Source organism: Heliangelus exortis, chromosome 1 (assembly GCF_036169615.1).
Source record: "Heliangelus exortis chromosome 1, bHelExo1.hap1, whole genome shotgun sequence".
In the NCBI taxonomy this organism is placed as follows: Eukaryota; Metazoa; Chordata; class Aves; order Apodiformes; family Trochilidae; genus Heliangelus; species Heliangelus exortis.
The window spans coordinates 157,461,020-157,478,149 of record NC_092422.1 but is presented as its reverse complement, the minus strand read 5'-3'; the positions used below and the strand labels follow the sequence as shown (position 1 = coordinate 157,478,149).

Below are 17,130 nucleotides of genomic sequence, written 5' to 3'. Positions count from 1 at the left end.
GGACTTGTACATCAAATTCTCAATTGCTTTAAGTCAGAATAACCTCTGGTTAATAATTTTATACTGGTTTACAGTCATTGGAGGCTGTACCCGATGTGTTACACGTCCATTTCTAGGCACTGGTGCCCTTTTTGTGTTTGTTAGACAGATGCAGCCACACAATTCATGATGGTCTGTATTAGATGCAGCCACACAATTCATGATGGTCTGTATTAGTATGAGCCCCCAGCAGTGTTCCCTCACATTATTTTTTCCTCACTTCATCCTAAGCCACTAGCATACTGGCAAAGGCTAGAATATTTGAAGGGTTAACTTGTATCTTGTCTCATCTCTGCCTCTTGCTTTTCTCATAGCAACAGGAATGATCACGGGAGGGAGAGGCAGAGAAGCTTGCCACTGCAGCACTGACAGAAGTGAACACTTCAGATCCCTGTGACTGCCTCAGAAATAAAGATCTTGTCATATTCACTTTCATCTCCAGAAAGTGCCAAGTTATGTCAATGTCAGCATGAGAAGCTGCTCTGTCTCTCTCTCTTCCTTTCATTGGTGGCACTGAGATACAGACAAAAGATAAGGAAGACAAAACCCCCAGACATGGTTTGCATTCAGCTGGTTAGAGTTTTTCAAATGGCTCAGCTGCAGAAAGACAGCAATAGGATTTTTCTTTCCAGAACAGATCAAATACTAAGAACAGGCTAGTCTTCCCCTGACCCACATAACTCCAATCTTTCTTTAAACTGTTATTAAACTTTTTGTATGGGACTGCGAAAGACAAAGCAGAAGATGAAGACTGAAGATAAGTAAAAAATACGAAATTATTAGAAGAAAGGAAGTTACTTTGAGGCTTTAAATAGAGTGGTTAGGATCCTGAAGAAGCTGAACTGCCAGTTTGCTAATAAAGATCCACCAAAAATAAGGTTAAGCATTTCTGCCTTTCAGTTTTAGGGCTAGAGGTTGTCTGATTCCTGGTTAAGTGACTCCCCTGGGCACAGATGAGAGCCACAATCATCCCAGTCAAATAAGCTAATATGACTTTGAAACAAACCAAGTGAGTCTGTGCAGAGGTGAGTGTCTGTGAAAAGCTGTTCATAAAATAAATCTGAGCTGGAGTTTATCTGCATTTACAAATGCTTTGTCACTGCCACATTACAGTCATGGGCAAACACGTGTGCACAGAAGTGCATGTGCAGCCCCATGCAAAGATGGGGCTGTGAATTACCAAATAATTAGATGTGACGTTTAACGTCCAAGAGAATAAAGCTTCTAATTTCTTTTTAGTCTCTCTCCTGAAGTTCTTGCTGATCTATACACATTAAGCTCATCTAACCTTGCTGGGGAATTGATGGCTTTTAACTCTGAGCATTCAAGTCTTTTACCTAGCCTCAGCTCTGAGTGTTTTCTCATTTAACATTTATTACAAGAAAATCCATCTTGCATTTATTTTTAGATGGTTACTCAAACTGAAAAAAGGATGGCAGAGCCCTCCCTCAGTGCACCCAGGCTCTTTTGAAGACACATCCAAGAAATGCTTTTGAAGAGCTGCAAACATTAACTTGGCTGCTGTTACCTACTTGTGAGGATTTCTGATACTGCACACTCTCTTTTAAAATCATTAATGAACATCCACCCCCTAGCACCCTCCACGCTGCTTCATCCTTTGGAGGTGACTGAATCTACTCCACAAATTTTCTTCCTTTCTGAACTACACCTGAATGGACTGAGCAGATGTGTCAGCTGTGCCTTCTGGATTTTTAAAATTTTTGCTACTCATGGTAGTGGCATAATTTTCACCATGACCAACTCATCTCTGTGAGCCAGAAGGCTGCAAATCACCTCCAGATCACCTACCCATCTTGGCTTAAGAAGGAAGGTGCATGGTTCAGCACCACCAGTTGGCAGCTGTCTGCTTGGGCAACCAGCCACTCAGGACAGCTACTTGCCATCAGCCTGCTGCTTGTGCAGGCACAGAGTAACCCACTGGTGTTGGAAACTAAGCAGCACATTCCTGAGAGAGTCCTTTGTAGTTATCCTCTTGCACAAGGAAGCTGAGCTTCCATCAGTCCCAGAACACAGACGTTCCAGAGCTCAGATGCCTGGTAGCCCAGGCCCGCAGCAGCCCTCCTGGCTTACAGAAAAAACTTTGCTGAAAGCAACACATTTCTACTGAATAATTCAATTTCAGTAAGAAAGTCTTCATCTATTCAAAATACTTAGTAAGTAACTGATTGGATCTAGAGAAGAAATGCTCCCTCAGCAACTCCAAGTGTGGAGGATAAAAAGGAAATGAAGAAATAAAAGCACACAAAATCTGAACTGACAGCCAGAGAGCACTGAGCTGTGTACTCCCCCCATACAAACAGAACAGGGATTAGGAATAGGATCATAGAAGTGGCTCTAAAGGGATGAGCTTCCCTCCTTCATCCCCACCACCCATCAGGGACACACACATTGGCAACTCCACGTGCTAGAAAAATTCAGCAGCACTCAGGTTTTGCCACAACCATGGTAGGTCTCTATATAATGGAAACCTGTGTGGATGAAATCAACACATGCCCAAATCCACTTGCTGATATCACCCACTACTGAAATTATAGTATTTTTAAATTTCTACTCCCATCCCCTCTAAGCTGGCTGATACTTTAATTCACATAACATCATAACCCCCACAGAGCAAGCCTTCTCCTGCTTCTGTTATAATTGTTAACAACACTGCTAAATATATAAGCACATTCTAAAACTCCTAAGACAAAACTACTGTCCAATTCTTCCTCTACTATGTACAGGTTTTAGTAGAGCTGGATTAGCTTCATATTGTCTGAATGTATGTCCTAATGTGATATTTTAAGAAACAATGGAAATTCCCCACTGTTTCTTCCAAGGTTTTGTTCTCTTCAACTGAACAAGGAAACCACAAGAAAGGCTCGTGAATGATACAGGAGGAATGAGGGATTTACTTTTTTTTCTTGAAACTTAGCAGGCATCCTACAATCAGAGGACAAGGATCACATTGCCCTTAGTCTCTAGAGGACATCTGGACCACTAAAGCCAACACTATCTGTTATAAAATCACTTCTAGTATTTGTCTGTCCAGATACACCTACTGGGTCTTGCATCAGGCTGCATGAACTTCAGTGCAGAGATGGTATTTTGATTGTGTTTATACAGTGACCAGTGCATTAAAGCTCTTGTCAATCCACACTACCCAAAAAGGAGGCTTGAAGCTACACAGCAGCCAGTAACAAGCAGCTGACAGCCTTGGCTGCTCAAGAATAAGAAATTAATTGGTTTTATGTCAGAGACACTCTGATTGCAACAGCTGTATTTTGCAAAATGCCTTTCTGACATATTTCAGCCAGAGTTAAACAACGGCTTTTCCTTCTTGATTGCAACACACTTGCTTTTTGCTTCACATTTAGATCACAGAGCACCGGCTGCCTAATGACTTCAAACCAGAGGCTTCTGGGTCCATTTTGAAGGGCACATGAGTCTGGAGCCCTCCTGGCTCCTCCCCACACCCTCGGCTTGCCCTACCACAGCTCTCACCCTCTTTCTTCCAGAAAACTGAGATGCAGCTGCCTACATGCTTGACTTGCAGGCAGAGACTTTCTCATAGTCTCACCTGGTGCTGCAGCAGTTTTGCTGCAACCACCTGGCAGTAAGCTGGAAACAACCAAAGGTTCCAGAGAAGTAATGGTTTAAATCAAAGAATGCAGCCTGAACCCTGCTCAGTCACATGAGTAACTGTTTCCCTTTTAATTGCCTGCAATAATTGGGTAGTGGCAAATTAATGAATTTCACAGTACATGTTGCACATCACTGTGCTGCCTGTTTGTTTCTTCTGCAACCAAAGCAGAGCTCAAGGGAAGACTGTGAAATTACTGATAGAAGACAATTAACCCTGTCCACTCACTATGGGAGAAAGGATGCCTCCAAGAGACTTCTAATTCAGTCACTCCCCTATCTTTTGCAGACTGCAATACACAGAGGGTTGAGTAGTTTGGTTTGTTTTTTTTTGGCGCCACCAGCCTAGTACATGCTGTCCCCACAGGTTGCTGGCTCTGGTGCAAGCAACCACAGGCTGGGATATGAGAGGTTTGGGCAGAGGGGCTGAGTGCCATTGCAAAGCAGGAACTTCCTTTCATACCCTTCACAACTCTTTCCCTTCTCAGTATATCTTCTGAGGAGAAGGCAGAGGCTAGGACATTTGATATAATTTGGTTTAGTCACCCTGTCGACTTCAATAGAAACATATCTTCCCATAATAATACAATTCTATAGCATAGACAGAGAAACAGGCGAACACCAAAACCCCAGGAGAAATCACTCCAGATGGAGAGCACACAGCTGCCAGGGTTGCTTCCAAACAATTCGTACAGGAAACGATTAATTTCACTCCTCTCTAATTATAGGGGACTTTTCCGCAAAGTTGCCCTTCACAACAGCGTGGGCAAACTGCGCAGTGCCTGCTGCGGGGAGAGATCCCTTTCCAGGGTAGGGAGTGCTGTCCCTGCCCCCATCTGTCCCCAAACTAAATGGGCAGCTGGCTGACAGCCAGAGACTGAAACCAGCTCCAGCTTCCACTGCCTACACAGCAAACAGAGCTTCACGGCATCTGCATTTCCACCAGCTGCAGCCTGGCTCTCTGTGACTCGCTCAGGTCCCTGCTGCCTTCAGGAGGACTCAGCAGTTTGGACATCACTGAGAGGTGCTCATCAGGCATCATCTCCCTACTGCTCCGTGTTCTGGCTCTCTGCAACCAGCTGCTCACAGGTCTCGACCTGGTTTATGGGCATAATTGAAGACAGGAGGGGGGAAAGAGATCAGAGAAAGCTGCCTGCAAAGATGAGCTTCCAGCTGTCCTCCAGGTGACCATCAGACTGTCAGCTACTTCCCCCTCCGAATTCCTCCCTTTGCCCTGTAGGAAAAAGTAAGAGCTGGGGAAGGAGAAGAGTCAGAAGGCAACATATGGGAAAAAGTGACTAAGCCAAAGCAGACAGCAAGATGATGGAAGAAGCTGTGCTACCAGGAGGCACCAGTGTTCAAAATGAAGCGTGCTGCAGCATTACAGAGCCCTCTGTACGTGGTAGGAATGGCTCAAGGAGGAAGAGGAGAAAGAGCACATGAGCCTCTGAAATCCAGCAGATGCCAGATGCCACCACTGCCATTGCTTAGGGACACCACCCATGGTGCTGGTGGCACCTAGGATGGCTCACAGGTCTGTGGCTGGCCATGACTACTGAGAAGTTACTTCAACCTCTGGGGGAGCCCCTGCTGTACAGCCCTGGGCAATTCAGCAGCTGTGACTCCTCAGTGGTTTTATCTACCTGGGGACATCCAGAAAAATTAAAAAATATTCACTGAATTAAGAAGAGAGAGCTATTTAGATAAATTGTGCTTAGGCCTCTGATGTAGAATTGTGAAGTGCCATTAATTTAATTCACCTCCTCCCTACTCCTTTAATTCTCATAATGAGTGCCCATACAAAGTTTTAATGAGGTTTAATTAATCTTCTTTAGAAGGTAGCTTAGATTAACTTTCTTATGTTCCCCCTGTAGACAGCCCATGAATTACAGAATTAAAGCACCCTGTCTCAAGGGATTCTTTAACTGCGGGAATATTTCCTGCTCAGACTTTTTCAATAGTCAAAATTTCTATACTATCTTTTATGCCAGTTTTAGTTTATTGGCCCAAAAGGATCCACAAAAGACATTTGTACAAGCTAATGTAATTAGGTAAAACCTTCTCCCTCTTACTCAATAAAATTATAGGGTCTATAGGGATAGTCTAATTCAAGTTAAGAATTATTTTACTGATTTAATTCTATTTTGGTAAGGATTAAGTATTCATCTGATGCTGAACTTATAACAGTTTTAATAGGTGAGTTTCACTAAAGGATGCGTACTCCAGGAAACTGACGTATATTTCAGTAAGGAAAACCCAGTTTAGTTGAGGTTAAGCATGTACCTAACTAGTTTGGGCTGAAACAACTCACACTTAGGTTGCACAAGTAAATTATTGTGGCTGAGGTAGTCTCAGGTGCTGTATGCAGCAGCTACACCGTAAGTGCATGCACACCCACTCAGCCCCAAGGCAAGTGTTGGGTAATTTGAAGGAGGACAAGCAAGAGAAAGCAGTGCAAGACAGCAAATGGGAAGCATCTGCAGGGGACCTCAGGGATGTGACAGTATCACTCAGGGCAGCCTAGACAACTGCTGCAGCATTTGACCAACTTTATCTGAAGCCGTATCTTTAGTTAACTTCCTGGTACCCTTCACAAAAGTGACATTTTTCTTAAAGTGAGGTACTCCTAAAATGCACTATGAGCATATGCCCATGGGGAGTTTGCATAATGCAAATTGCCTTCCAAGCCAATTGTGTTTACTTGCTATGGACAAGGTTATGATCACGTTCCCTTGAAGCTGTCTTTCTGTTAAGAGGAGGGATAAGATGCAGATTTGAATTACTACACCATGGTGTTCAAGAGAGACATTCACAGCTAACAAAGCAATACAAGATTTTATTTTGCTTTCCTGTTTTTACACTACTTAAGGTTACAGAAGTGGCAACATGTAGTGTCATCAAACATGTTGAGAGTTAGTCTTGGAAAGTACTCCATTTCAAAACAAAATCTGTTCTTTTCATATGACAATGGACTTCCACTGAGGGTCCATATGAGGGTGTATCTCTCACAGTTCATGGTGTAGGAACACTGTCTGCAATGGAGTTACTATCAAAAAAGCCCTCTGTCAGTCAGGGCAACAGAATGGTTAACAGCAACCATGCTTGCTCCCCCCCTATCTCTGCCCCTAGAGAAAACATACTTGTGGTGAGCTGTGAAATAAGTGCCAGGTGGAAACAGCTAAAAATGTTACAGAGGGAAAATGCCTTGGATGAGGTTTTCCTCCTTAACTATTAGCCTACAGCTCGTAAAGAGAAAATGGATAATCATTGACTCACATCCTTGCCATGCACACCAAAGCCCCTTCTATGTCAGTGGAGTTGCTCTTGACTGACAGACACGCAAGCAAGTGAGGCTGTACTTTGGTTAGGACAAACAGTGTACTCAGCCTTCCTGCCTGCACCACTGACTGACTGAAGAGTCAGCTCGACTGTAATTTACACATAGACCTTTCTGGTTCCCTTGTGTTGCACTCAGGCTTTGCTGCTGCCACTTTTTTGAACTCTCAGTCAATTCCCAGCCTCTTGTTTCATACTCATTCCAACTTTCTAGAGGCAATACCTCAAGACGTAGATGAAGTAGTTCTAGAGTTTTTGCTGCTCCCATGCAGAAATTATCCCCAGCACTGGAAAGCTAGTACAATAATAAAAAATATATGAAGAAATTAAAAATCAAATATGACAAGTACTGGCAAAAAGGACAAGTTATTCCTTCAATAGGATCTTTGTTGTGATAAATAGGATCACAATAAGTGAGACAGAATGAGAGAGGATACTGCTTAGAAGTGAGTGTTGTTTCTACAAAATACTCTGAGGTGAAAATCATGAGGACCACATTCTCAGCTTCACATCAGTCAATACAAAATTAACTCTGCCCTTTGTGTCCTGATTGTAAGATTTCTTACCTGACTCCTCATGTGCCTATGGGGCTGATGCAAACGACCCAAACAAAGCACCCTTTCATCAGGAAGGAAGAAAACACGTTGTGGTACCCACAACCCAAGGGAAGCATAGGGGTTTTATATGGTGATTTATATTGAAATAGGGCCTACAATACAATACAATTATTTACTGGTTTCTATTTTTTGTGTTTTATAAAACAAGAATTCAGCAAAAGTTAAAGGGAAGTTAAAAGCATGATGAAGCCTCACACACACACCACTGTTCAATCTATGCTTTAGGTCTAAGAGACTTAGTAAGAAACCTCTCAAAAGCAACCACCAAATTCAAAACCCTATGGCCAGAAAGAACTGACCCAAGTTGGCACACACTGGTTTTACAGTGAATCTGTTGCTCCACAGGTGGGACCCTTCAGTTTTCTGATGGCAAAGGGTATTTTGTTTTTAACCATCACAATGTCTTTGGTTTTCTGTGTGGTTGCTCAGATGGAAAAACAGCACTCTTTGCACTTGCTTTTGGCTCTTGCAATGTGCTTTTCCACCCCATTAAAGTGCAAGAAGCTGAATCTACATTTAGGAACTTTCCAGAGATATCAGATAGGTCCCACTGGGTAGTATTGTGTATTTATTTTGTCTTCCTTTACAGAGAAAGACAACAGGCAAGGGAGTTCAAATGAAGCTCTGAGAAGCCAAAAAGGAAACCACAGGTTTTGTTTTTCTCTTCAGAGCTTTTAAGTGAGGCCTGATCCCTCAGTATGAAACATATTCTTCTGTTCTTTTCTAGGTTTTTTAAATGCCTTGGGTCAGCCAGAGAGATTCTGTGAACACAAATCATCCCAATATTAACCAAAAGATGCAGATAAACACTCTTCAGTCTTTCTCTTTCAACTTTCTCAGGCCTCAAGAGAAATACCTGGAGATAAGATGCAGTTTAAGTGGCAAAGGTCTTCTTTCACAACAGGTTTTGGAAAACAAGTCAGATTGTTTATCCTCCAGCAATACTTTCGCTCTCCTTGGTTCACAGAGCATAAGGGAGAAAACACCGTTCTAATCCCTCTTTGTATTTATTCCTTTTCCTCCATCTTCCTAATTCCACCCAAAGAGAAAAGCCACCAAGGAGAGACTGACAACTGCACGTAGTTCCATGAGCTCCTGTGCATCTCTCCGCTCAAAAGTAGTTTTTGTTGTTCTTTTACTTCCCTCAGTCACAGCTCTGCTCTTGAAGGCCCTAAAAGTTAAACAGGAGTATCCTGGAGGCACTTCAGATTATGTTGCCCATGAGCAACCACAAAGGAATAACATTTCAGTTTGAGCTTTTTAACTGCATCAGGCCATGCCAGCAAGAGAAAGTTTGTGCAGTAGAAGGCCCTTCTTCAACACCATGGTAAAACTCACTGACTTTAACAGCATGGAAATATCACTCCATCTCCCAGTTCTGGGGGGCTGCTTCTTTCCTGGTAGATTACTGGCTTGTAATTAGTCTAGGTTACTAATTACAGTAACCTGGTGAGATGCAGAACTGGCTCTACTGGATTGGAGAAACCAAGTCTAATACTTCACCTGAGGAATAATTTCTGATCGTTTATATGGAGGCATCTTACAAAAAAAAAAAACAAAACAAAACAAAAAAAAATTCAGATGTGCAATCTGCTATGGAAACACTTGCAACAGCTTCATTCCAGAAGTGGAGATCCTTCTTTAAAAAGGGACGGCATAGAGAAGGTATCAGATTTTCCTGCCCCTCCCTCTTGTGCTTTTTTACCTCTCTGATGTCTTCAATGTAAAGAAATCAAGGTATCTGGCTCTCTGGGTAAATTATGAGGTATGTATCAGGTTGGTGATTTCTTTTATCTCTGCCAGAAGACTTGTGTGAATGCTGTATTGCATGCTAGGATATTGAATGCATGGCTGGTAGGCACAATCCTATCAAATAGCTTTCTGTGGAAAGCATGAAAGAAAGCAAAGAAGGAAAGTCAATCACCCAAACAATGAACTAAGGGGCTCAGCTTCATTTCAGGCACTTTTGTTCAGAATGTCTTTGACAGGGACTTTTTTTCTCCTTGCCAGACTGTGGCCAGGTAGGCAAGCAAGGAATGCGTGCAACTTGCAACAGGTCAGTACTTCACGGAGGTCAACAGAATCACTCACATGCTGAAGCCAACAAAGCCAACCCACACTCAGGTAAAATGTGAAATGTCTGCTTACTGAGCTTTGCCAAATCAGCACCTGTCTCCTGAATAAAGGTCAAAGATGGCAGCAGCCTCCACTTCCCCTTTACAAAGCTTTCCTTTTCTTCCATAAGCCATGTGTCACCATCTGACAAACTGACAGAGCTCTTCCCTTACACTGTGACGAGCTAAAACATGAGCACTACCAGATACACTCAGCATTATTTACCAAATCTCTACCACTTTAATGCAGTGTAACAGGACAGACTGGTGTATGTCAGTCAGCATGGGCCTTTGTCAGCCTGGGACCTTCACCTGACATTACATCTGCTGTCCTCAAGAACATGACCTACTCCTTATTTGTGTAACACAGATGCACAAGGCTATCAAGGACAGAAACAGGGAAACTTGGTGTAAGGTTCAAAACTTTGCTCAAGGTCAGTATCACTAGACTCATCTTCTGGCCTAGGGAATCTGCTGCAGTATCAACAAGTTTACTGTGGAAGGGATATCAATGGTAGACAGAAACAGGGATTAGAGTGTCCACAACAAGACATCATGTCTCAGTCTGGATAATCCATGTGCACAAGACCACCATGTGCTCTTTGGACTGCTGAATTGTCATCTTTTTTTCAGTCCTTTTCACATATTTAGCTAATCTAAGACAAGGAAATTCCATTATTTTGTCATAAGTGTATAAAACCTGCTTTTGTTTAATGTGACATTTAGGACTGGGGAAAAAGTCTTTGATCCAGTTATTGACTAACACTGCTAAGCATGTGAATAGCTCATTCCCAAATCCTCTTCTGACCACTTCCTGTAATTCCATTAGATTTTAAACCACGAGTTTGGCAGAACTATTGCTGAGAATGGACTTTCACCATCCTCACTATACAACTGTAGGTAACCTATGCAGAACTAAACACCCAGGGGCAAACTCCCTCTCTCTTTGTTACTGATTTCCATCAATAGCTTTGCAATGAGAATGGATTTGGCCTTTTACCCTTAACAGCAATCTACTTTGCTAACACCTCTAGTTATTGAAGAAAGCAGATTTGCAAAGAATTTGTTTTTTGTAGCATAGACCCTGGCAAATGACTTCACATCACCTCCTATGAACTTCCTAAATCAGAATGTTACTCAGTTCCAATCTCACTACTGAAGTAAATCAAAGTTGTGCCCTGCTCATAGCCAACACATTCTCTACAAAGAAACCACAAAAAAGTTAACAGATCTGTTACAATGACACAATGACACTTCTAAAGCCTGGTTTACAATGGACAGTTTACCTCATGTCTAAGCAGGGATGAGGCCTCATAGAAAACCTTCCTGTGATTAAAGTTTTCACAGTGGTTCTCTCATGGGGAGTCTCTGGTGTCTATTAACACAGCTGGGTTCACAGTTAAGTTACATGAATTCTTTGATGTCTCATTATGCAGTTAAGTCCATGCCTCAATTTTTCCCTGAGGCTCCTCTCCTCTCTCCAGACATTAATTTCCATGAAATTCCTAGGAATCTTAATATCTCTGACATTGCTGTCATCGTGCCACAATCAGCCAGCAGTTACAGGAAGCATTTGGCAGGCAGTCCTATCACAGAAGATACTTATTCTGAGAATACTAGGCTAAACACAACATTTACACACTCCTAGAAATGTACACTGCCATAGCAGAAACAAAATACCATCTCTCATCCCAGCACAGAGTATCTTACTTTGCTCCATTTTCATCACTAGCCTTTGGATTATACTGCTCTTTAAACCAATTCCAGGCACAGAACGAATTCATATGATGATGAACAGCAAAGAAACTTCTTAAGTGAGAAATCATATCCATTCATTGGCTTTGAATGTATTTGCTTATTAAAAAAAATCACCAGCCAGGAAAACCTCAACTTCCTCACCCATTGAGAATCCACTCCTGGCTCTCTCTCTTCTGCCTCAATCCCCTCCCCTCAACACAAGTTCATGGTTCTCTTTAATCAAGCAAAATTAAAAAAAAAAATCTTAAACTTACCTTTTTTTTCCAGAATTCATCTTTTGGATTCTACTCACTACTAATTAAATAAAAACTAAAAATCTAACACTGAAGGCAAATAATAATAATAAATACCATCTTTTCTTATAGTTTTTGTGACCAAATATGACCATGATTAACCATAATTAAATCATTGTATTCACTTTGTTGCCTATTCTAGAAGCTTCATATCCAGAACTGGAAATGCAGCAACACCCAGCATTTAATGGAAGTCGTGTTGTTACCACACACCTCTCCTGTTTGTAAAACTTTGAATTTCAAGGCCCACAGCTTCAAAATGAGTCTTCACTCACAGACCCTCTGGATCTTAAGGCATATGATTTGGACCTCATACACTCTCTACTCTTAGATATTAAGAACGTGTATTTGCACAGAAGCTCTGGCATTCTGATTAAGAAGTTTTCAATTAATGAGCAAAATCAGGGACTGCTTAAGAAGACTTCAGCAACACAGTACAGGAAGACAGATAAAGAAGACAGCCTGAGAAAAGTAACCAATTTACCTGAAGTATTAACAGCATCTGAATAATAGAAGGCGGAACCCTGGCTCTGGAACGTGATAATGCATCTTCCAATTTAATGTTAAGTGTAATTATATTCCTAAAGTGCAAAAGGGCCAGCTGACGAACGGAGGGCTCCTTCCCCTTAGAAACAGAAACAAAGCAATACGGATTATGAGCAGTGTGAAAATCAATTTCCAAATCCTCTGTCAAAATTCCTTCCTCCACTTCTGAAGGATTTACAAGAACAGTAAACCTGAGTGAAAAGCAGAGGAAACATAATAAAGGGCACAGAGCAGCCTATGAGTCTGCACAGTGGATTTGATGTGGCAGCACTGAGCACTGCAGACAGTGACAGTCTGACTGTGTATGAAGATGATGAGGGTTAGGGGTGGGACATAGGGGATCATACCCTGAGCAAAGGATATATATGTATAAATATTTTGTATTTCAATAGTAAAAAAAAAAGAAGCAACATAAAAGAGGATTTAATTTCCATTGTTTCTAAAGTACCAGCTGGGTACTGACTTTAAATTATGGAGGGAATCCTGACTCATTCTCCTTTATCCTATAGTTTGGGAGGCTTCACTATAAGGCAGAAGCAGAGCTGAAGTTTCACACTTGTTTTTCAAAGACATCTTTTTGCAGTTCAAGAATACCTACTCATTGAAGATAATCTCACCTGAGGACCTGACATCTCCAATGCTAGTTCTGCCTGCAGAGATTAACACTGATTGCCTTCTAAGTAGTTGTAATACTGTTCTTATTTCTGGCATCAGGTTTGGGGTTTTTTTCTGGGTATATATGGCTGTACATTTATATATTCTTGGCTGCAGTTGTGAATGCTGTAAGCCAATTATTAACACTTCTGAGAGGTCCAGTCCTGATTTCTCTTAGTTTGGAATAAATAAGCCTGACCAACTGAACCCCACCCTTTCACTTTGTTAATTATTTATACTGAAGTAAAGAAGGCCTCAAATCTGCTTCAGTTGCTGATGAATAGAATTTATAAGAGCACATAAGCAGCAGCTGGGCTTTTAGAAGTAATCTCAGAACATCAGGCACCTAGATCTGTTTGAAAGTACATGGGACTTGGGACTCTCACCCCTCTAGGTTACCTTGACAATTCAAGCAATTATTGCCATCTGAAAGGTGAAGAGCCTTGTGTTGCTAAATTATTTTCAACAGCCTCAGGAACACAACAGTGAAAAGTGATACTTGGTGCTATTTTCAAAAAAACATCTGAGCAAGATCTAATTTAGTCAACTGCTTTGGAAAACAAGGTTGAGAACCTACCTGTATTTCTAGATGCTCAAATGCCTTTGATTTACATTATGTAGAACTTAGAAAATCTCCCATTGTGTTCTAATAGGCTTTTAGTACTAACTTATTTCTATAATTTTAAAGTTTTTATTCAGAAGACACAAGCCAGTGGGTGAAATAGTTCTGTATTGCTTTAGCATCCTTCTCTGTCAGAATCAAATTCTCTATAAACCAACAGCTTTTCCACTGAATTCAGATCTCATGCCTGTAATTATCTGCAGATGTGAATAGTAATATTGTTAACATTTACCAACCATTTTAGGCATAAAATCTACATGGAAAAATGGAAGAAGTTTTCTAAAGTTTCCCAGATACGTTCAGGCACCAAACTCCCACTGAGATCTGTAGGCATCTAGGAGCAACTTTAAAAGGTCACTTACACCTATCTGGTACAGACTTCTTTGGAATATGAGTGATAAACAATACTCTGCGGCCATACCTAAGTTACACTTAATATTCTGAGCAATCATCCAAATCAAATCAAGTACCTGTTATGAATTTATAATTACTGGAGTCAAATTTTATGCTTAGATAAACCAGTCTACTTCCACTGAATCTTGTTGTTCATTTACAGAAGCACAAAATTTGACCTCAGAAATGCATTTCCTTTTCAGAAGTGGAGATACTTCAAATTCACATGGCAGAGGAGGAAATGCATATATTGAAGCCAAGACTGCTCCACTTATTTCACTGTGTCCATGCTTCAGTTAATCATAATTATCTTTTGTTGAGTTTTAGTGTGAGTTGACATAAGGACTAAACATCCTCTCTGCACTCCACTCCTGTTTTCAAAGTTTCCCTTCACCTTTTTCACCTAAGCACCTGAAACCCATTTCGTAAGTAACTTATTTGCATGACATGACTATACAGAACAGCTGCACTGGGAGGCTGGCCCAAGGAGAGAGAGTTAAGGATTGCATCAATCTGTTGATGAACCAGTAAAGTTTCTTTTTCCAGTTTTTCAAGATTCTATAGTAGCAGAGTAATTTTTCACCTGCACAGGATAGAAAATAGCCTGAAGCATGGGCAGGACATCACTGAAGAAAAAATCCCAGGTTTCAGCTAAGGTATCCAGTAGTTTCTGCCCTGCAAAAACACAAAACAAACTAGTGAACCATTTAGGTTGTAATCAGCTAACTGCAAAGAGTAAAACACACAGGAAACAACTTGGATCTGCTATTATACACAAAGATGAGTCATGTAACTGCTACTATTAGCAGTATGGAATTAATATTCCTTTCACTGTATTGAATCATTCAGTATTTGTGTTTTTACATGACACATCTAATGTTCTTAGTAAACTCTGAGACTTTGAGGTTAAAGCTTACTCAGAGAAATCCTGTGAAGGATAAAGAACAATAGCTCAGGTTAACTCCTCCTCTTCTTGCAATAATATCTACTATACAAGACTGCAGAGAAGAGCAGTAGGAGGAGGACACAGCAGGTTAAACATGGAAACATTCCTGCAGAGAAATCTCCCACACCATGATCCCCTCTACCCTCTAAGCATTATCGGGCAGAACAAGCTATGATCTCTGGACGACCTCCACAAAGCATTCCTTCAGACTGATCCCTTAGCTTCCCTGTATCTCCACTCACACAGAAAATCTCACCCAAGATCTACAGAAAAAAGAATGGTGTTTTGGCTCTCCTTTTTACTGTAACTTTCAAAGGATGCAGTTAAAACCTGATATGACTTTGGAGTTCCCCATGGTCCTTGCAGTAATGCCACCTCCCTCACTGCTCCCTCCCCAGCTGCAGCCACCTGGAAGCCTCCTCACTGAAGACTGGAGATGCTCTGACTAGATCCGACAAGCAAGATGGACACAGAGTTCCTCACAGAACACTTCATAATACAGGCAAATGCAAGAGCCAAGATCTACAGGGAAGTAGTCTGGCTTGACAGCTGAATGCTGGCTTCAAATCCCTGCTATCCCAAACAGCCTGTGTGACCTTGGCCAAGCTCTTCAGCATCCCTGTGCCCCTAACCCAACTGTGAAAAGAGAGCAATGCCACTGCACCTCTACCAGCACCAAGTACTATGGAGATAAATACATCAATGATCATAAGACTTTCAGACAAGACAATATGACTATCAGGAAGGAAGTCCAATAGTAATCCATCAATATTACTGCTGGTATCAGAATCCTGTACTAGTCTTAATTTTGGTATTACAGCATTACTCAGCCAGGGAACATTTTTGCCCAGAAATGCATGCACATCATAAAAAAACTGCATGAAAGCATCTACACTCCAAGTTAGCTAAGTGCCAATCTTTATTATGGGATACTTGATCTCCCTGCGTTTTTAAGCACATGACAAATAGTGCCAGCTCTGGCCCATCTGCAACTCCTGAATTATTCCAAGGTTGATGACTTTAAGTGCTTTCAGTGACAAATGTGGATCACCATGCTATCTATACTGCAGCTGCTGGCTTGTGAACCACACCACACTCCTTGTTTCTGCACCACCAGGCAGCAGCTCTCCCTGCCCTACACATTAGTGCACAACAGACAACAAAGTGTGTTCTTGGTTTCAATTTTGTTACAATTTATCTTGCATTAGTTCCAGGGAAACACAGCAGGGAAACAAGACAAAAATTTTCTTAGCAGCTGTAGCAGTAGCAGTAGTAGTAGTAATCACGTTGCATTATACTCTCCATAGGTTTGTGTCTGGAACACTGAAGTATTTCCAAGATATAAATCCAATCATGAAGGAGAAGGCAACTACTCTATGCCTTGAGGGCAGTTTTAAAAATAGTCAAGTATGTTAGCTACCCACAAGCTGAGGTTAAGTGGAAACTAAGCCCTTATAAATTTGGTTCCAGATATGGGACATACATACTTTTCAAATTTTGCTGCTTGAATTGCATGAAATCAATACGCCTTTACTGTCACACACTCCTTCACTCTGTGGGCAGCTTGTTTTGTGAAGTGATGGATTTCTGCACAGCATCTCAGAAAGGCTGCAGAGTTAACTGCCTTCTGCCAGGCAGAAGTTTTACTGGGGGCTGTGGATCTGTATGGTTTGTTGATGATGAGCATCTTTCACACAAAGGGCTGTGACTTCAGTGTCCTTGCAAGAATATGTTTGTTTGACTGTCAGGCAAAGATCCTTATATTTACCATAAGCATTTGCCTGATTCCAGGAAGCTGGGTTACTCTAAATGCTCATTTTAATGAAGCATGGTATGGTTAATTTTTTATGACACAAAACTGCATATAGTTTTCACAGGGCTTCAAAAAGTTAATTGAAACTCTTGAAAGAAAAATAAGAATTAAAAAATCATCATTCCAGAACAAAAGCTGAAATTTTCAAAACCTCCAGCAGGACAAAACCCCTGCAAAATATGTTCTGAAGTAATTATTTTTTCTCTTTTGAAAACTTCAACAACTGAATAGGAAACTCAAGCCCATGAGATGCTGGACAATTTGAGATTTGAGGGCAGGACCACCAGTGCTGCAGACCCAGGAATGGTGTCCTGCTCAGAATGGAATTTTTTCATGTGAATTTGTTCCCTTTTTTGT

The 17,130-nt window shown here is 41.3% G+C and overlaps 1 protein-coding gene across 4 annotated transcripts in view; it reads right to left on the bottom strand.

Moving 5' to 3' along the window:
• The window catches only part of PRR5 (proline rich 5), a 92,842-nt gene that overhangs the window by 16,940 nt on the left and 58,772 nt on the right, over window positions 1-17,130 (bottom strand). For 3 of the 4 annotated variants that reach the window (XM_071733284.1, XM_071733285.1, XM_071733283.1), the window contains 2 exons: window positions 14,598-14,689; window positions 12,284-12,424 (listed from right to left, as the gene is read on the bottom strand). In XM_071733284.1, coding sequence (XP_071589385.1) covers window positions 12,284-12,424; window positions 14,598-14,689 — 233 coding nt within the window. The remainder of the gene's footprint in view (window positions 1-12,283; window positions 12,425-14,597; window positions 14,690-17,130) is intronic. The other variant, XM_071733286.1, reaches the window with a different exon arrangement.